We start from the raw sequence: 21,355 nt of genomic DNA, 5'->3' as shown, positions 1-21,355 counted from the left end.
TCTGCTAGTACAGAGAGGAAGCAAGCACACACTGAACTCTATGACCTCCTGTTCAATATGCATACCAGTTGCATCACCACGCACAACTGGAAATGCTCATATAAAAAAAAGTTTTCAGACAAGGCTATGTGCTGCAAACTTCACATTAAAACCAAACAGCCAACGCTATACATACTTACTTATAAAAACAAACAAATTAGCCGTTCAAATTCGGCTACAATTAGCACACAAGATGTCATGACAAATTAAATTCCAATCCAATGAGAGACCTTTCTGCAGCAGCGGTATTGGCTCCACAGGCAGGTCACCGGAGTCTGAGGCAAGTCGTGCATCGCCACCAAGGAGCTGTGAAGGTAGGGAGTAAGAGCACTGGTATGTGCTCCGTCCACCTCGAGTCCTATCCTCACGAATAGCTGCATAGAAGAAGAAAACAACTCAGCATGTTGACCAGATACCGGTTACCATTAGGTTGCAAGGCTGGCAACCTGCAACAATTATTTCTACTGGATTCTCTTACACTCTAATCTTCTAGTATGCTTACTGGCTTATCCAGGCAGTATCAGCAGCAGAATGCCATTTAAGCCAATGATGAAGGGCAAGAAATTAGGCTGTAAGTATAGCCATTCTTGAATACCAATGTAAGTCAAACCTTGATATATGAACGTAGCTCTTCTCCTAACGGCACTTTTAACGGCAGCGATGTTAGGCATGAAAAGCAATACTTTTTAGCCAATTCTGTGCACAAGACAACCAAGCCATATGCATGGCTAGGTGGTCTTCCTAGCAGCCTCTCACCAGAACATCATTATCAAACACAGTCATAAAAACTGCACACGTAGTGAAATCTCATATAATGGCTGCTGACACACTTTTAACTACCTACTGTCCAACTTATAGTGAACAAGCCCAAGGGCGCTTGCCAATGTTTTGACAAGTCGACTTGTCTTCGTCTGGGCCAGACGTCTGGGCACGCACCCTCAGGCTTTCTCTCCCTTGTTCACTTAGTGATTATAGAGAACCACCTGCCCACACTCTCTCTACCATGGACTACTCTCCATCACAGCAGATCATCAAAGCAGTGTACTATGTCAATGAAAACCAAGTACACTTACACCTGGATATAGCTAAATTGAAAAAAGCCATATTTTTCGCTACATGCAGTTTTCACGTGAAGGCTCAAAAGGACAATGCTGAATGGAGGTCGAAAAAAACAAATATAAGTGAAGCCACCTTGAGAATGTTTACAGTGAGCCCCCCTTACTCGAAATAAAACGCAGAGAAACACTGTGCAATCGCACTAATAGCGCGGCTGGCAGCAGCCACAACCACGTCCGCTGCGGCTTGCACAACGCTGCTACGAGTGGGGAGGTCGGGGAGTGATGCACCATGACTGGGAAGAGTGCGCGCGGTCGCGCCACCAATACTAGACTGGCTGCGGAGGCACCTGCTTCTTCCCACATGTTCCCACCCTCAATCTGCCCGCCACCGTTGCCCTAGGAAACCGACTCTTTGCCTTATGTCGTCAGTACTCTCCGCCATACCCGCTCCCAACACGGGAGAGCTAGAACTACCGGCAGTAGAATCATGCGAGACATGGCATGTTCCGACAATTGCAGTCGCTCATTGCGATCGTAGACGTTCCTCTCATGTCAGTTCGCGTTTCATGGTCCTGAAAATTTGGTGTGATTCTACAAATTTTCAACTAATTCAGCATTATACTCGCATAAAACTTTTTACCGCTATGCAGCAGAGGCTAAGCGGGAAAGAGAAGGAGACAATCCTCTCTCCTCGTGCCATGGGGAGTTGGCTTATCAACACTAGTAACCATGCACTCTCTCTCCAACTTCCCCCCTTCACCCACCCCCACACCCCTAGTCCAAACAATGAAAACACTTTCCCCACAGCACAGAGATAAAGGATCGCCTCCTTCCCTTTCCTGATTAGCCATAAAAAGTTGTCTACGAGTCTAGCTAATACTGCTGTCACACGGGCACTTTCGTTGGCAATCAAGTTGATCGGAATTGATCTCAATGCAGATCCGGCGTTGCTACATGGCAAATCCAAACGCGATCGAGTGCAATCCTACTCAACTGCTTGGAGCATGATCGAGGTGTCGCTGCGAGCGTCATTCCCAGACTATACGCCAATTTAAACAAAATATTCTAGCTAAAACTAAAGAGTACTGAAATATACGTCATAGCAAAAAAAAGCGCAAAATTTTAAAACAGGAAGGTTTTTTATTTATGTGCCTTGATTTGCAAAGCGGCGTTCATTCTCTTGACACCGTATACCCGGAATGCCCGTTTCGCCGGTGGTAAACAAACTGTAATCAGACTGCGCAATTTATTCCATGTGTTTGTAGACACAGAAGAGCGACGCAGGAATGGCTGGAGTTCCAGCACGTAACGTCTGGCGCTTTGTCGCGTTTGTCAAGAAAACTTTGTGAATGCTGTGGATTGTTTTTACAAGTTATGTTTCTTACAAGATAAAAATATTTTCTAAGCAACAGATGTTGGAACGCAGTCCTCACTCATCGCTTCTGGCGAAACAACATGACACACAATGATCGAAGAAATAAGGCACAAGAAACGAGTACATGTAGCACGGATGGCACAGGATAGATTGGGAAACGAGTCAGTGACTGGATGTGGATGTGGTTCTTACTGCCAACTATCGCAGAGTGTCAGGCCATCAGTGCAATGTGTAACCATGGTAGCAGCAGAAAGTAATTAAGCTGCTTTTTCTGCTCATAATTGAAATTTTCACAATAAAGTTTGTTATTTAAGTTATTACAAAACGATGGTGATGATAGTATGCGCAGCGCCATCTCGTATGTAGCTATATAATAACAAGTTGATCAAAATCGAGTGGATATGTGTAGCAGCTGCCCATCTCGACTGCGCTTCAAACGTCAACCGTGATCGAGACTGATCGCGATCCGAAGTGCCCGTGTGACAGCGGTTTAACAGACAGTCGGCGTAGAGAGTTCGTTATAGCAAGGTCAACTGCCGAAACACCTTTGTTACATGGAGTTCGCAAATACAGTTATGGATGTAATGAACCTCCATATAGCGGATTCCTTCATATTACGAAGTTTCTCGATTTCCCAACGCCGTCCCCATTGAAGCGCGTGTATTTGAGACCTCCATGTAAAGAAGGTGTTGCGGTGGTTGATCTCGATACAGTTGAACCTCTATGTAACGAACCTCTAAGTAACGAATTCCTGGATTTTACGAAATTTTTCAATTCCCTAACACATCCCCCATTGAAGCCCATGTATAGGCGACCTCCATGTAACGAACTCGTTCCGGCAGTTGACCTTGATGTAACGAATTCGCGGCGCTGATCATCGAGCTGTATCTTGTAATGTTTTGTCCGAAATTTGACCGAGCAGTGCGCAACTGTAATGAAAATTGTTTAAGTAAGTTTTTATATTGAAAGGTAAAGTAGACTGCGAGCAGAACGCTTGCAATCGCAGCAAACAAGCAGACTTCGGTGATGATGATGATGTTGAGCGCCGCTATCGCCGCTCCGTGGCAAGCGTAGCAACTTTTAAGCTTTCATTTTGTAGCTTGACATTAGGTGGCACTACTATGACAAATTCTTCGTGGTGTTGCGGCGCATTTATGGTAAGCCTTCTTCGTCAGCATGTTGACGTGCGTGTGCTGGTGTGTGTTTACGGTGTCGGTTCGTTACGATGAGTTCCGCTGTGAGAAAACGCAAAGTTTTGTCGCTTGAAGATAAGCTCTCGATTTTGAATGCGGTTACCGCCAGCGAAAAAAAGAAGGATGTCGCTGCCCGCTTCAATATACCAGCCAGCTCCCTGTCAACCATTCTTGCTGCAGAACAAAGCATCCGGAGTGCAATGGAGTCGGGCACAAGTGCCCAGAAGAAAAGACTGAAGACGTCGACATATGCTGATGTGGACAATGCCGTGTTTGCATGGTTTTTGGACAGATGAGCACAAAACGTGGCCATAAGTGGTGCGATTTTGCAGCAGAAAGCCATAGATTTTGCTTGCATCCTGAGCCACGGCCATTTCAAAGCGAGTAACGGCTGGCTACAAGGATTTAAAAGCCGGCACGGTGTAGTCGGAAAAGTGGTATCTGGCGAGTCTGCCTCCGCAGACAGCGATGCTGCTGCCTCGTGGGTGGCCGAGAAGCTTCCCGGCATTTTCAGCCGCTATGAAGCTGCCGACATTTATAATGCTGATGAGATGGCCGTTTTATCAAATGTTACCGAGTCGCACGTTGTCACTAAGAGGAGAAGACTGCCGCGGTGGAAAGCAAAGTAAACTCCGCGTGACGGTTTTGCTTTGCACCAACACTGATGGCAGCGACAAGCGAATCCCATTGGTTATTGGCCGCAATGCCCGGCCCAGGTGTTTTAAAGGAACAAGGCAGATGCCAGTAAAATATGTTGCAAACTCCAAAGCTTGGATGTTGCGGGCAATTTTTTCCGGCTGGCTGAAGGAGCTCAACCAAGATGTCAAGCGACAAGGTGGCAGCATTTGTTTGCTGCTTGACAACTGCTCCGCGTACCATGTGGAAGGCCTACAGCTTTCGAACGTCGAGCTGCAGTATTTTCCACCTAACTGCACTTCTCTGGTACAACCCTTAGACAAAGGGGTTATTAACAGCTTTAAATGCTGTTACCGCCGTCGATTGATACAAAAGATGCTCCTGGACATCCGCCTTGAACGGCCGACGAAAGTGGATATCTACCAAGCAATCGAAATGCTTGCTGCGTCGTGGCAAAAGGTCGGATCACAAGTGACTGCCAATTGCTTCGCCAAGGCTCAGGTAAATAAGGCCATTCAAGCTACAGTCACTGAAGACGAACCTTCAAGTCCACCCGAGGTCGCAGAAGCGTGGGATGAACTACGCATGAACGGTGGGGTGCCCGACGGTGTCGAGCTGTGCGACTTTTTGTTCGTGGACAACGGTGCCGTGGCTACGGAAGAGATGACTGATGCGGCACTTGTGGAAACCGTTAAAGATAGCCTTGAAGGTGACGGTTAGTCAGAGCCTGATACATTTTGTGCTGTGCCCACCGCGAGGGAACTGATGGACGCGGTGGACGTTCTGCGCCGTTTCGTCGGCTCGCAGGACGATGAAGCAGCCCTAGATGCCTTAGTTTTTTTGGAGCGCCGAGTAGTGGCTTCGATCGGGCGAAAACCGCAATCGAAAATTACGCAGTTTTCCTGTATTAAATAAATTCTTTGAATGGCGAGTTCACTTGAATTGATATCGCCCTAACCCAAAACTGCATGTAACGACAAACTGGATATAACGAAAAATTTGGAATTCTTTTCAATTTTGTTATACCCAGGTTTGACTGTATAATGAAATGGCAACGCCATCTACATGTTAGCTAGTGCTGAGTTACTCAAAATTTGGCAGAACCACACAAGAGTTTCGTGACAATAAAGCACGAACTGACATGAGAGGAACAACAATTGCAACGACTGACCGTAGTTGATACATTGCGCCGTGCTCCAGCACCGTCGGCGCATATCCGGTGCTTTCTCTTTTGGAACATCATACCAAGTGGCATTACAGCAGCTCATGCTCAAAAGCAGCGAAAAATAATAGCGCATAGCCAAAAAGGAAACGACACCAGCAGTGTGCGGCCATCGGCGCCGCACGGTTGCTCGCATGATTCCGGCGCCGATTGTGGCCGCCACATTCTCCAACTCAGCCGCAACGGCTCCGCCTCCCCCACCCTCCCCACCCCATTCGTAGCGCTATTGCACAAGCGTGGCGGAGGTAGCGGTGCCTGGTGCTGCAATCGGTAGAACGATCGTGAAACATTTATGACATCGGGTAACGCTGTTTTCTGCACACAACTTCAAAGTGATTTCACCTACATTTATTTCTTATCTTGGTTTCTATAGTGCAGTGTCCTTTCACCTCTTTTTTGCAAAAATTGCATGTAACGACAACCTGGTTGTAACGAACAATCTCGGACTTTTTTTTTCAATTTTGTTTAACTACACATACACCAGGTTTAACTACCCACACTTCAATGGGGCAGCATTAAGGAATTGAAAAGCTTTGTAATATTGAAGAATTTGCTACATGGAGGTTCATTACACACATCCAGGATTAAGTGTATCAAGAAGCATGTGCCTTAAGCAAAATGAAAGAGAGAAGAAAAGGAATGGCAGATACCTTCCAGCTTCATGCCCGTCCTGAGGCATTTGTCAAAACGGCAGGCAGGGCACTTTTTTCGCGTGGCCACGGCAACTGGGCAAGCTGCCCCTCGGAGGCAGACATAGTGCTTCTTGTTCTGCACAGTCCGCTTGAAGAAACCCTTGCAACTCTCGCACGAGAAGATGCCATAGTGGAAGCCCGAGATACGATCCCCACAGATGGGGCATGGCCCACTGAGCAGTTGCTGTCGTGAAACACCCCCGGGGGCCTCTCCAAGAGCACCCAGTGGGTCCCCTCCTCCACCTTCTGCTGAGGGGCGCCGTGTTGGGCTGGACAGGTCAGAGGCATTCGACTCATCCGAGGCACTTGATGCCACCGACGCACTCGAAGCTGCAACAAAAGCAAGCACACATCATTGACAAAAAATGAGGACACAATATGCAACACAACAACACTAGGCAAAAGCTTTCATTAATATGGACAACTTGCCAACACAGATAGAATATGCATGCTCTTAAAATTTTCAAAACATGCCCAAATTCTGGGCTTTATAAAAAAAAAAAAAAGATGTGAACAGGGTCACTCAATATGAAAAGAAACAAAGTTTGATCATTCAATTACTACATAATTATAAGAGACACACTTTTTCCTGTTTTATAACTTGTTTTCCTCTTAGGTTATAATATTCAAGTCATTTTCAACTTTAGTAGAGAAAAAATTAGTTTTTCTGTGCTAACTGGTTGTTCCCTTTGATACTGGTGGGCCCTGTAAATTAATATATACAACTATTACAGTCTTTAAAAGTATGCTAAAGAGAAATATCAAACTAAGCAAGACTGATAGATTATTCTTTGAAAACACTGCCAATGTTTCTCCTATGCGGAAAGGTGGTTGCATTGCTCAGAAAAACCACAAATGAGAGTCCCAAAACCCTTCCACATGCAAGCGCCAGCGAAAAAAAAAAATTGTTTCGACGTCATCTATATGACGTCTTTGCAATCTGACCAATCAGAGGTGCCACTTCCAAAAACCAGAAACACAGCCATAAACCAAAAACTGAAAGTCAACAGATCAGTGGTCATGGTAGAAAAGTGCAACTGCAGGCTGCCTCGGCCCTCCACTATTTCAATGGGGGCTCCCCGCAACAACACCTGCATTTGTGTCTCATTGCAACCTGCGTGTAAGGTAGAAATAGGCTTCATGGGTGCAAAATAAACTACTCATTGCACTCATGCAGGTAAACAGACATCATGAAATATACATGTAAGCTTCGAAAGATCTTCAAAAGAATGTGAGCGGCAGCTGCACATTTCATTCAACACCAGATCTGAGCGAAAAACTGCATGCGCATTTCTCATCAAACGGTGCACTGTGCTTCTGGTTATCGCATGTTTGTTGACTAACTACGCACTGTAATTGTTGACTAATACCCCTGCCACACGGCAAATTTAATGTCATTTCCATCGAATGACATTCGTTCAAAACGACATTAGTTTGCTGCCACACGAGAAAATATAATGACATTCGATGAAAACGACATTAGGTATCGAATGAGTTTGGGGAACTCATTCGCCAGCAAACTCCGAGCTAATGTGTTCCCTCGACACCAGAGACTTGGTGAGAACATGCACCGAACATAAATTTCAAACGCGACACAAGCATTATAATATTTCAACGCCCGTATAATTCTGTAGTCGTTCATTCATTTATATAATAATACTGAATAGCACCAGAAAAAAATAAAACTGTCACTCTCGCTACCAGCCAACCGGAATAGTCGAGCAGGCATGTTTTTGGCTTTTTTGTGTAGCGTGGCCCAAAGCCAGCCGTAGCCAGCCCATGAGCCAGCGGCAGGCGCGTGCGTTGTGTTGCCGGAGTCCGGAGTGCTGGCTGTGTCAAATGCTGCGGTAGTTGTGCGCTCGAAGTTGTTTGTTATATATTCTTGCTGGATCCGCGATGGCCGAGGGCGGGTACGGAGACTTTACGCTCTAATCAAAGTGTCTGCCGCCGCTGGCTGAACTTTGGCTTGGCTTGGACTCCTGGTGGATAGCAGTGATCAACGCGTTATTGAAACGAGGATTAAAATTTTGATATCGGTTTCCATTCGCAAAACAATACTTTTCGAAACATATTGAAGCATAGATCGAAATGTTTTTATGCTGCACTTTTTCTCCATCGCAATCGCCATCATTTGCAAATGGCATTACTTTTGGCCGTGTAGCAGCACGCAGAATAAATGACATTAAGTCGAACAAATGTCATTCGATGGGAATGACATTAGATTTGCCGTGTGGCAGGGGTATAACTCTGCTATGGTTGTTGCAACTTCTATGTTCGTGAATTCCTCCCTGTGGGTTGTAAGTGGAAACGAAGCAGAGTATGTTCCCCTCCAACTGCAGTCTGCAAACCTGCCGGCTGTAGCAGTCGGCAGGGAAGGCATGCATCACATATCAGCTGGCTGAATGTTTTTCTTGTGGAAAACCCTGCCTTGCGAGCCGGCAATTTACGTAATGCGTGCACGATGTCACACGAGCACATACTAAAATAAAGGAACAGTTTGCAAATTTCTTAACACCAGCAGCCTGCACGAAGTAGTTGATTTGACAGCTGAAGTCGGAACGAAACTGCTTCACTGACCGTGTAGCAAGCAGACACAGTATGAAATGAATGCCATTGAGAGCTTGCAGTTCTGAACTTGCAGTGTACAACGGCTACATGCAGCTCGAGTGCACTGAATGAGAGGAGAAAGATTCAGCGCTCGTGTTTGCGACTAACCACTCTCCCAGTTGTCTGTCTTGAGCTGTTTTAATTACGGAACTGTACGCACTGTGGGCTATGCTCGCTGTGCTGTTTTTCTCGTATTTCAACGGTGACTGCCGATTGAGACGGCAAAACAGCGTTCCTCCAGAAAGCTCATGACTGGTCACTTGTCACTATTGCACGAATCTTGAAGTGGTGTCACCACGTGTTCCCCACTTTTTTTACTTATACAGGCGTTTATTTCTTTTAAGGTAAACATGACATTTGTTATTAGGTGACCCTAACCTATCAGAGTAGCCTGACTTAGTATTCCTCTTTAGTGCTTCTTACTGACAGGTCTGTGCCAGAAGCTATGTCTACACAACAGGTTGGCAATATACAGTACAGTCAAACCTGGATATAACGAAATTGAAAAAAGTTCGCAATTTTTCGTTATATCCAGGTTTTCGTTACATGCAGTTTTGGGTTAAGACTGGTAAGGATTATGCCAAAACGAAATAAAAATTCGACAGATATCAATTCAAGTGAACTCGCCATTCAAAGAATTTATTTAATAGAGAAAAACTGCGTAATTTTCGCTTGCTGTTTTTGCCCGATCGAAGCCACTACTCGGCGCTCCAAGGAAACTAAGGCATCCATGGCTGCTTCATCGTCCTGCGAGCCGACGAAATGGCGCAGAACGTCCACCGCGTCCATCAGTTCCCTCGCGGTGGGAACAGCACAAAACGTATCAGGCTCTGACGAACCGTCACCTTCAAGGCCATCTTTAACGGTTTCGACAAGTGCCGCATCAGTCATCTCTTCCGTAGCCACGGCGCCGTTGTCCACGAACAAAAAGTTGCACACCTCGACACCGTCGGGCACCCCACCGTTCATGCGTAGTTCATCCCACGCTTCTGCGACCTCGGGTGGGCTTGAAGGTTCGTCTTCAGTGACTGTAGCTTGAATGGCCTTATTTACCTGAGCCTTGGCGAAGCAATTGGTGATCACTTGTGATCCGACCTCTTGCCACGACGCAGCAAGCATTTCGATTGCTTGGTAGATATCCACTTTTGTTGGCCATTCAAGGCGGATGTCCAGGAGCATCTTCTGTATCAATCGACGCCGGTAACAGCATTTAAAGCTGTTAATAACCCATTTGTCTAAGGGCTGTACCAGAGAAGTGCAGTTAGGTGGCAAATGCTGCAGCTCGACCTTAGAAAGCTGTAGGCCTTCCACATGGTGGGCGGAGCAGTTGTCAAGCAGCAAACAAATGCTGCGAACTTGTCGCTTGACATCTTGGTTGAGCTCCTTCAGCCAGTCGTAAAAAATTGCCCGCGACATCCAAGCTTTGGAGTTTGCCACATATTTTACTGGCATCCGCCCTGTTCCTTTAAAACATCTGGATCGGGCATTGCGGAAAATAACAAACAGGATTCGCTTGTCGCTGGCATCAGTGTTGGCGCAAAGCAAAACCGTCACGCGGAGTTTAATTTGCTTTCCACCGCGGCAGTCTTCTCCTTTCAGTGAGAACCTGCGGCTCGGTAACATTTAAAAAAACAGGGCCGTCTCATCAGCATTATAAATGTCGGCAGCTTCATAGTGGCTGAAAATGCCGGGAAGCTTCTTGGCCACCCACGAGGCAGCAGCATCGCTGTCTGCGGAGGCAGACTCGCCAGATACCACTTTTCCGACGACACCGTGCCGGCTTTTAAATCCTTGTAGCCAGCTGTTACTCGCTTTGAAGTCGTCGTGGCCCAGGATACAAGCAAAATCTATGGCTTTCTGCTGCAAAATCGCGCCACTTATGGGCACGTTTTGTGCTCGTCTGTCCAAAAACCATGCAAACACGGCGTTGTCCACATCAGCATACGTCGACGTCTTCAGTCTTTTCTTCTGGGCGCTTGTGCCCGACTCCATCGCACTGCGGATGCTTTGTTCTGCAGCAAGAATGGTTGACAGGGAGCTGGCTGGTATATTGAAGCGGGCAGCGACATCCTTCTTTTTTTCGCCGGCGGTAACCGCATTCAAAATCGAGAGCTTATCTTCAAGCAACAAAACTTTGCGTTTCCTCACAGCAGAACTCATCGTAACGAACCGACACCGTAAACACACACCAACACACACACGTCAACACGCTGACGAAGAAGGCTTACCATAACTGCGCCGCAACACCACGAAAAATTTGTCATAGTAGTGCCACCTAGTGTCAAGCTACAAAATGAAAGCTTAAAAGTTGCTACGCTTGCCACGGAGCGGCGATAGCGGCGCTCAACATCATCATCATCACTGAGGTCTGCTTGTTTGCTGCGATTGCAAGCGTTCTGCTCGCGGTCTACTTTACCTTTTAATATAAAAACTTACTTAAACAATATTCATTAAAGTTGCGCACTGCCCGGTCAAATTTCGGGCAAAACATTACAAGATACAGCTCGATGATCAGAGCCACGGATTCGTTACATCAAGGTCAACTGCCGCAACGAGTTCGTTACATGGAGGTCGCCTATACATGGGCTTCAATGGGGGATGTGCTGGGGAATTGAAAAATTTCGTAAAATCCAGGAATTCGTTACATAGAGGTTCGTTACATAGAGGTTCAACTGTATAATCTCGTTACAACAGATCCGGTTACAACGGATATTCGGATATAACATACCGATTTGCAATGCTTGATCGATTTTCCTCTCTTTTCCATTGACTGAACTTCGCTTACTGTGGATTCGGCTACAACGGACATTCGGATAGAGCGGACCAGATTTTGGAGATAACTTGGATTCGCACTTCGCTACAGCGGACTTTTTGGCAGTAAATGCGGCCTATATTCAACGGCGGGTGCCGTTTTGCTATCGCCGTCTACAGCTGCTGCGTACCAACAAACTCCGAACGTAAATCTGTCGATTCTCAACTCGTAGCTACGGCTCGCCGAAAAAAAAAATAGCAGAGAACGACTTTAAACATAAATCGACAACCCCTGCTCCGCTTTCAGCCAGACTGGTCAAGAAAAGATTGTCTGCTGCGTGAAGAACAAGGATGCGAAGAACAAGGATGCGTGAAGAACAAGGATGCTATTCTGACAAAGCAGGTGACCAACGACCTGCAACCGAAGAGGTTCCGATTCCGCGAGGCTTCGCATCCGGACGTCGAGGAGTCACTGCTTGTATGGCTTCGTGACGTCCGTTCTCGAAACATACCCGTGAATGGTTTTCTGCTGCGGAAACGGGCGGAACAACTTGCCGTCGTTTTAGACCACAACGACTTCAAATGCAGTGAAGGGTGGCTAAACCGATTCAAATCGCGGCACGGAATCTCCTTTAAGTGCATTTCTGGAGAGTCGGACAGCGTCGACGATGGTGTGGTGGCAGGCTGGAAAGACCATTCGCTGCCGGGTCTGCTTGCAGGCTACGCTCCGCGAGATATTTTCAACGCTGACGACAGCGGACTTTTTTACAAACCGAGACCGGGAATGACGCTCGCTTTCTCTGCAGATGCATGTCACGGGGGGAAGCAGTCTAAAGGACGTGTGAGCATTCTTCTCTGCTGCAATATGGATGGGAGCGAGAAAGTAAAGCTCCTTGTCATAGGGAAGTCTAAAAGGCCCTTATGCTTGCACAAAGTGCACATTCCTGTAGACTGGGAGTCCAACAAAAGTGCCTGGATAACGAAAGACATCTTTAACAAATGGCTGCTGAACTTTGACAGCAAGATGAGGAACGAGAAGAGGAATGTGGTACTGTTCCTTGACAACTGCTCGAGCCATATGCAAGTACCAGAGCTGCAGGCCACCAAAGTGTTATATTTTCGTCCTGGCACAACTTCAAAAGCACAGCCAATAGACCAGGGTGTTGTTCACTCTCTCAAGGCAAGATACCGCACTCGCCTTGCAGAGCGCCTGCTCTATGACATGCAACAGAAGAGGGAGTCTGTGATAGACTTGAAATTTTCTGTACAGATAATCTCAAGCATTGTGGGAGCAACTCAATGCAAACATTATTAAGAATTGTTTTCATAAAGCTGGATTTATTTTGGACAACAATGAGCCACCAGCACCTCAGGCAGAGGATCCAGACCAGCCAGATCCAGCACTGTGGTCAGCTGTGCAAGAAGCATTCGGCACACAAGATTTTGCAGAGTATGCGGGCGTGGATGCTGAATTGGTCAGCACGGAACAGCTGACGGACGACGAGATTGTTGCCCAAGTCAGGAAAGTGCCTGAAATTGACCAAGACCAGGATGACGAAGAGGATGAAGGTGTCACTGCCTCTCGAAAGGTTACCACCTCCGAAGCACTCCAGCATATCCAAGGCCTAAAATCATACTTTGAGCAAAATGCTGCACCTGAAGAAGTCAATCGCCTTGTGCTAATGGAGGCACAAATTGTGTCAAAAGCTGTTACTTATTCGGTTCAGCCAAAGTTGACGTACTTCTTTAAGAAGTGCTAAGTTATCAATAAAGCATATGTTGTTGGCAGGCATTGCATGTCGTGTATTCTGTTTACAACAGACTCATGTGTGGTTATAGACCAAAGTCTGTTGTAACAGTATTTGGATTGTATAGACTTCTCTTAAAACAGACCAAAACCCTGGGCACTATTGAGGTCTGTTATAATGAGATTATACTGTAGCTGGACTCGCTTGTAATGGCCCCACTTAGAGCCCTGACATAGCATGCTTCAAGGCAATGTCACCGTCATAATGTGCATTAGTACTATGGCATGAAGTTTCAGACTGAATGTCTACTGTTACATTGAGCATACAGCTACTATCCACATGTGGAGACTAGTTGTGTGACTATGGCATTTACAGAAGACCAACATAAGCATCAAGATCTCGACGGCTGTTGGCTAGACAGTGACATTTCAAGGTCACTATGAAGCTTGCCTGCTATTAGGGAAGCTATCTTGCTGCAGAGGAGAAAAAATGTTCAAAGCTACCTGTTCTTCTCCTCAAGTGCATGGCCATACATTTCTTCTTGTAGCAGGTCATTAAGCAAAAGGGACGCCTATACCTCCCATACATTTTGAAGCATACAGTGGTGGAACTGACAAGCTTCTTGTAGCAGATAAAAAAAAAGCGAGTTTCGTAGCAAAATTTCAGCTCTTGCAGCCCACAACAATGGGAGTTGAAGCAAAATTTCAGCTTTTGAAGCAAGCAAGTCCAGGGGTCCACTGCGATCAGAGTAAAACAAAAACTAAAAATCCTCGTCCAAAATTCAACTATAACAGCCCTACTTAAAAAAACTAAAATTAGCAAATGAAAAAAAAAATTTGCTGACCACAGTGTATTTTTAATGAGGGTGAACAGTAATAAGATATGTGAAAAAAAAAAAGACAAAAATGCAAGACTGACATCTTTGAAAATTAACCCTGCCGGTACAATTTGTCTTTTTTTCAATGATTCTAGCTTAGCTAATGCCACCGGCAGAGTAACATCAGAGGTCACTATCGAAGGGGCATGAAGTGGTGCATTGCTGGTGAAACGCAATGTGACAGCTAGCAAAACGAACTAAACGCACCAGCTCGGGCCACAAAGTGACCGGCACCATCCCTTCTGCGTTCCCTTGTAATGCCTGAAGAGCAGCTCTAGCAGAGAAATTCTGCCAAAACGCAACAAATCCACCCCTCCATTTGGGTCTGGACCCGCTGCGGTGGCTCAGTGGTTAGGGCGCTCAGCTACTGATCCGGAGTACCCGGGTTCGAACCCGACCGTGGCGGCCGCGTTTCGATGGAGGCGAAACGCTAAGGCGTCTATGTGCTATGCGACGTCGGTGCACATTACAGATCCCCAGGTGGTCGAAATTATTCCGGAGCCCTCCACTACGTGCCGGACCTCTTTCTTACTTTCTTTTCTTAGTGCCTCCTTTATCCCTTCCCTTATGGCCCAGTTCAGATGTCCCCAATATGTGAGACAGATACCGCGCCATTTCCTTTCCCAAAAATCCAATTTTCATTTTTTTTTCAATTTTCCATTTCGGTATGGAAACAAAATCAAGTTTTCCTCCTTCAATGCAATAAAACCTGAATGTCATGAACCTCCATATAGCGAATTCCTCAATATTACAAAGTTTCGCAATTCCCCAGCGCCATCCCATTGAAGCACGTGTATTTGAGACCTCCATGTAATCTGAAGGTGTTGTGGCAGTTTACCTTGATAGAATGAACTAACTACGCCGACTATTTGTTAGTGTCTGCTCCGTTACGAAATTTGGCAGAGAAGTTTCACAACTATAATGCACGAACTGACATGAGAGGAACATCTACGATTGCAACGAGCGACCATAGTTGACATGGAGCACCGTGTGTAGACCTCTGCTGTTTTCACTTTTGGAATGTCATACCACATGGTACTGCAGCAGTTCATGCTCACAACCAGCAAAAAATAACAGCACATAGCAAAAAAGACAAGGCACAAGCAGCGCACATCTCTCGCCACTGCGTAGTTGCTTGCATTAATCCGGCGCCGTTAGCTGCGTCAAGAGCGGGGACAGCGGAGCGCGCCAGCAACCCAAGGCAAAGAGTCCATTTCCTGGGGATATACCTACAGCGGTGGGCGCACCGAGAGAGGGAACATGCAGGAAGAAGCATGTGTCTCTGCGGCCAGTCCGCTGGTGGTGGCACAACTGCATGCGCTCTCCTCTAGCTTAGCAACGGTGCCACCGCCTCCCCCACTCTCTCCACCCCACCCGTAGCTGTGTTGCACGAGCCACGGCGGAGGTGCCGCAATTGCGCTATCAGCACTATCGCAAAACTTTTTTCTTCATTTACGACTTGCAGCAAATATTTTCAAGGTGATCTCACCTACATTTATTTTTTATTTCGTTCTGCATTGTCCTTTCAAGTCTTCTCGTGAAAACTGCATGTTACGAAAACCTGAATGCAACGAAATATCAGTATCAGTGATTGCAACTGTCAAACCTTCTACATTATTGCAACATGCAGTGCTGCCAAAAGTGCTTCCTTTTCACACAAAATGGGTTTTTGCTTCTTTACCTATTAGTACCACAAATCACACGAGGCTCACAGGAGCAGAGACACCAAAATTTCAGTCTCTGCTTATTACAGTAAAAACTGGACATAACGAAATCAAGAAAAGTCCCCAATTTTTTGTTATATGCAGGTTTTTGTTACATCCAGTATTCATGTGAAAACTCTAAAGGACTGTGCAGAATGGAAGCCAAAATAAAAATAAATGCGGATGAAATGGGCAACGAAACATTTACAGTACACCTCGTTACTCGTAGTCATTAGCATAAGACATTTTGCGATCGCGCTGTAAACGCGAATGTGGCAGTCACCGCCATCATCTCCGCTATGGACCGCATGGGACCGCATGACGAACACTCGACGCTGCTAGTATGTACGGAGAAGCACCTGCCTTTTTGGGTTTACTTGTCTAAAAATAAAACAAAACAAATCTCACGCTCTACATGTCCGAAGAAACTGAGAGCCTCAGCAGCTGCAAATTTTCCACAAAATTTCGCACAAAAACTGGTGACAGCGGCACAAAGCATGGTGATAGTTACCCGCCTTATTTTGCCTAACAACGATGCTGAACCGGTGCCTGTGCCTGTCCTCCCGCTGCCCCTTGGCATCCCGACGGCCCCGGCTTTCCTGACGCCTCCAGCCCTCCCGGTGCGCCCCTGGCCCTCCCTTCGGCCTCGGCTCTCCCGGTGCCGTCAGCCCTGCCAGCGTCTCCTGCTGCTGACCCGGCTGACCCATCTTCTTCACCTGACCCTCCGCATCCATTGACACCCTCCGAAAGCTCAGCCTCAATGCCACAGCCAGAGTCGCCCGCCTGAGCCTCGCCTTCGGACCCCGGCCAGCCTGCACGACTCTACTCATACCGAGTGATCGCCTGGGGGGGAGGAGGCCTGTAGCGACCAACGCGGCTGGCAGTGCGCGTGATGCCAAAAAGGACTAAGTGTTCCCAGCACGCGCTAGAGAGAATGCTCGTGACCTTGGCCAGGGCTGGACGCCGCTGCCGCCGCTCAGCGGCTGTATCCTCTTCGGCAGCTCTCAATAAATGTGGCCGCGGTCGCCTCCCTGGGCAACCTCCACACGCTCATACAATATAACCTGTTTTCTGGCCTTCTCCGCATTGCCAGCCTCGCGCGCCTCACTCCCACTGCCCTTCCACCCCTTTGAACACAAATGGGCTGCGCCCATAGCTCTACGCCGCGCTGCCCTCCGAAACACGAATGGATCTCGCCAACGCGCTGACAGCGCTGATCTGCTCGCTCGCACCTCATTCTGCGCAGTTCTGACAACGGATTTGATTGCTTGTGTTAGTTGACTGCGTCGAAATCGTTCCTCGCCACGTGGTTTCTCCGTCTCGTTTGAATCGCCGCCGAACCGGAAGAGGGCTCATCCGCCCGCTGATTATCGGGCAACGTTGCCGGTGAAAAGAAATCACACGGCTATCGATTTGGAGACTTAAGTGCAGTATCGTGAAGGACTACAAAGAGGTAAGAAAGTGTGTGACTTGGTTAAGAAGTACGCACTATCGCAACCGACGGTATCGATGATCATCTGCTCCACTGAGAAGTTCGACAACGAAAAGTGCTCCCTTGACAATGGGCGCAAACGCGTTCAACAAGGTGCCTATAAGGAGGTGGAGGAGGCTCTATACGAGTGGATTCTTGGTGCCCGTGCCCAGAACTTGCCAACCACCGGGCCCATTCTGGCCACAAAGGTGAAGCAGTTTGCCCTGCTGATTAACAACATGGACTTCCAGCCAGGTGACGGCTGGATACAGCGCTTCAAAAAGAGGCCATGGAGAAGGATGTCGGCAATCTTCGCGTGAGGCAAGCAAGGCTGACGAACATGGGATTTTCTCATGCAAGCCAGTGAGAAGTATATTGCGAGATCCTTGTGACGATTTCACCCCAGCGTTTCTTCGGGATTTCTCAAGCTGAGAGGCAGCCGCGGCAACCTTCTCGTATTGTTTACAAGGTCCCTTCCGGGGCCACCAAAATGATGCCTCAGTGAAGCTCGCATGTCACTTGCCATCCATGTCCCCTCTTTGCAGTTATGCTCTTTTTTGCACAACCCATTTATAACAATTATCGGTTATAACAATAGAATTTTTGTGGCACTTGAATATTGTTATAAGTAGGGGTGTGCAAATGTTGAAATTTACGCCCGCTAAAGAGGTGTGCAGGTTACAATGCACCATGCAATAGGCGAGATTTTAACAGGTTCGCTTGCACTATTGTGACTACTCGACGCGCCCCTTCAGGAGGCTCCCGCGGCACTCCGCAAGTAGGCTTTCCCGCATAGCGTAGTTTACAAAACGGGATGGCGGAAGTCACGCTTGGAGAGTTATGAAGGCGACAGGACGCATTCTTTGGATGTGGGCATTAAATATGTAACATATTACCGAAGGATTAAAAAAAAAAAGCGCGATTTCGCGTTGTGATTGCTCGAAGCGGGCCGTCGGCCATCTTGTTCGCAGCACGGGTGATATGTGGGAAAGCCCACTTGGGGAAATTCTCACCAGGTGAAGCCTTGTGGCGTCGGGATGCGGTTGGTCCGCGTGATAAACGGCGGAGAAGGAAGCGGATATGACCTCTGTATTGTTTTCCTGGAATTTTTAACTCGATTATCAGCTAATTTGCCCAGATATTGTGGTTTTGCCACGGTCGATTTTATGAAAGTATGCGCAGTATACGATTGCTGGCGAGTATTCGGGAATTTTCGAATGTTTGGAAAATCACGAATATCAATTTTCGAATACGAACACGAATGAAATATCAAACATATTTAATTCGTATTCGAAATTTCGAATATTCGCACACCCCTAGTTATAAGTGAAGATGACTGTACTGTACAGGTGAAGGAAATGCAATTACAATTTCAGTGTCTCTACCCCTCTGTAAGCTTTAAAAGTTACAAGCTTGCTTGCAGGCAATTCACTAATAAGTGCAGCGAGAGCTCCTGGCCATGACACTCCAACTGCTACGTACCTGTTGATCGAGTGTCAGGTGTAGGCTGAACCACGAGGTAAGGGTAAGGGGGCTCTGTGCTGGCTGGTGTGTATGGCACCGCACTGGTGCTTGTGCGGGACACTGAAAGATTGCGTAAGTGAGCTGCTGTTGGGGAGAGGCCATCAGCCAACCGATGTCGGCCCTGGCTTGGGCTTTGAGAGGGGGAGTAGACTGCCTCGACCAAGGACACATGGCGGCCCTGCAGTGAAAACAAGCACAACAGCCATGGTACACAAAGGAGCCGACTAGCTCAAGCCAAGCTTCATGGTGTAGTAGCACTTTGCATGCAAAATACAGTCCCAAATTTAAACCTACTAATAAATTTCCAGCACATATCCAGACCAACACTCAGGTACGGGCTTCAATCATATCATATGCAGTTAGTTTACATGCACGCACCTTATGGCTTCAATTAAATTTCCAATATTTTTCAAAAATTAGAACTTATCACCAGGCTAAATGAGATGAAGCAGCTTGCCGCAACACAGTAAAAGTAAATTTATTTGAACTTCAAGGAGCTAGAAAAAACGTCCAGATTATCGAATTGTCCCCTGAAAAACTGCCCAAAATTGTTTGTGTCACAGCAAATATATCTGGTGAACACATGATCAACTGTTGCCTGCTTTTCATATGAAAACCGCACAGGAGCTACAACTTTTCACAGTTCCCCAAATGCTTTACTGAGTGCCCACCATTGGTAATGTCAAAGCTAGGATGCTGCAAAATAGTAAAAGCCTCCACGGCCTCTTTCACAGTGCAACGTGGTCGCAGTGGGTCACCTGACAAGCAGTGTCATCACATGTGAGGAGGCTTCACCACACAATCAGCGGAGAGTGCTTGGTGAGCGCACAATTTCAGCACAGAGGAAGATTGGAAGAACCACGTGAACCAAAGCATGGAAAACATACCAGAGTGGGAACAGTGAGACGCCTTTTAAAATGACAAAGAATATACTCGCAAAGTGCCAATCAGCGTCCGAAATGATGCCTGGCTAGATGGACAATGTGCAGCCAATAGCCACCATCACCACGGATAGGCGCAAAGCTCAGAAAAGCGGAACAATGACACAATGCAGCTGGTCTTCAGTCTGGAAAGCAGTCGTCACGATGACCACTGCGTGCAAGGAAGAGGTGCATGGGCAAGAATTCACCATGCAATTTAGGCTTGAGGAGGGCTACTTGGACAATCACTTGCTTGCCACTCACTTCGACACGGGCCTCCCTTGGGAGCTTGTCTGAATTAACCAATGTTTGTGTCCGAATAAACAAGCCTCCAACGCTATAGATTTGAATGGGCATCGGCCAGGACCATGCCGACAGTCTGGGTTATTCAGGTTTCAGAATTAATGGGGGTTGAAATAACGAGATTTTACTGTACTGTCAGAGCGCTGCAAACATTTTTAATATACTGGTGACAAACAAGGAGGTGAAAAACATGACAGAAAAAACTAACCTGCAGAGGGCTGCTGGTGGGTGAGTAAAGGGAGCCATCAGAGGAGGCAGCCCCATGGCGTGGGGGCAGCCCTAGAGGTCCCCCCCGGCTACCCCCAAGAAGTGGACTCTGGCTGGGTGAGTATGATGACCGTGAGCTCGATGAGCTTGTGGGGCGTGGGCTCTCGCCGAACGGTGGTGGTTGGAATGCACCGCTCCCACCCAACCGTCCTTCCCCTGTGTCAGTGATGCCATGCAAAAAATGGACCTTTTGGTAACGCAGGGAACCGGGCTAGGAAAACACACCAATGACTTGCCAAAGAGCATGCACAATGCAAAAACAGATAATTAATCGACATGAGAAGTGCAATTCATGGTTTGTTCGAATAAGATTTTATATGTTGAAATTTGAAAGCCGGCCCTAACTTCACTTTTGACCTCTGAACACCATAATGTATGCAAAAACTTTAGATGAGAACCTTCTTTTCTTGTCATTTTACAAAATTAAGAAAAGGTGTGAGCACATCAGCCACCAATGTTCCATGGCCATACCCCCAACAACTTGCTGCTTTTCTGCACTTGTCCGACTCCTTGCTGATAGTCATTATTGTAATCATGTCATAAAAAAAAAGTATGGAAACAAAGAGAACAATAGACATCTAAATAAAGTATGATATTAAGGCAATATTTTGTACCAGGTCATTACTCTGCTACACACAGTGCTAAATTTGAGTCGGTAGCATGCACAGCATGCTTGCAGAAAATTCAATGTCTAATAAATCATAAATGAAAACACTGTTGTTTCTACTATACATGTAAAACAGGAAAAAGCGTACTAACAGTCACTGCACTACAAGGTGGATAATACAAACATGTATATGCAGTTTAAACTGTGAAATAAAACGACTTCATATGCAGCAAGTGCAACAGTTTCTTTACTTTGTGCATCACATAGATGACAAAATATCAATACCAATGTGTGCATCATTTTTCAGCAATACTACTGCTATTAGACTTAAACCTTGTTAATTTGACCTCCATTAACTGGGA

At 46.7% G+C, this 21,355-nt stretch overlaps 1 protein-coding gene across 1 annotated transcript in view; it reads right to left on the bottom strand.

The window, feature by feature from the left end:
- The window catches only part of LOC144114751 (nuclear hormone receptor FTZ-F1 beta-like), a 97,086-nt gene that overhangs the window by 31,481 nt on the left and 44,250 nt on the right, over positions 1-21,355 (bottom strand). The window contains exons 5-8 of the mRNA XM_077648689.1: positions 20,328-20,542; positions 18,855-19,074; positions 6,174-6,545; positions 270-413 (exon numbers count right to left, since the gene is read on the bottom strand). Of these exons, the coding sequence (XP_077504815.1) occupies positions 270-413; positions 6,174-6,545; positions 18,855-19,074; positions 20,328-20,542 (951 nt within the window). The remainder of the gene's footprint in view (positions 1-269; positions 414-6,173; positions 6,546-18,854; positions 19,075-20,327; positions 20,543-21,355) is intronic.

Source organism: Amblyomma americanum, chromosome 1, assembly GCF_052857255.1.
Source record: "Amblyomma americanum isolate KBUSLIRL-KWMA chromosome 1, ASM5285725v1, whole genome shotgun sequence".
In the NCBI taxonomy this organism is placed as follows: Eukaryota; Metazoa; Arthropoda; class Arachnida; order Ixodida; family Ixodidae; genus Amblyomma; species Amblyomma americanum.
This window is presented reverse-complemented; position numbering and strand designations above follow the sequence as displayed.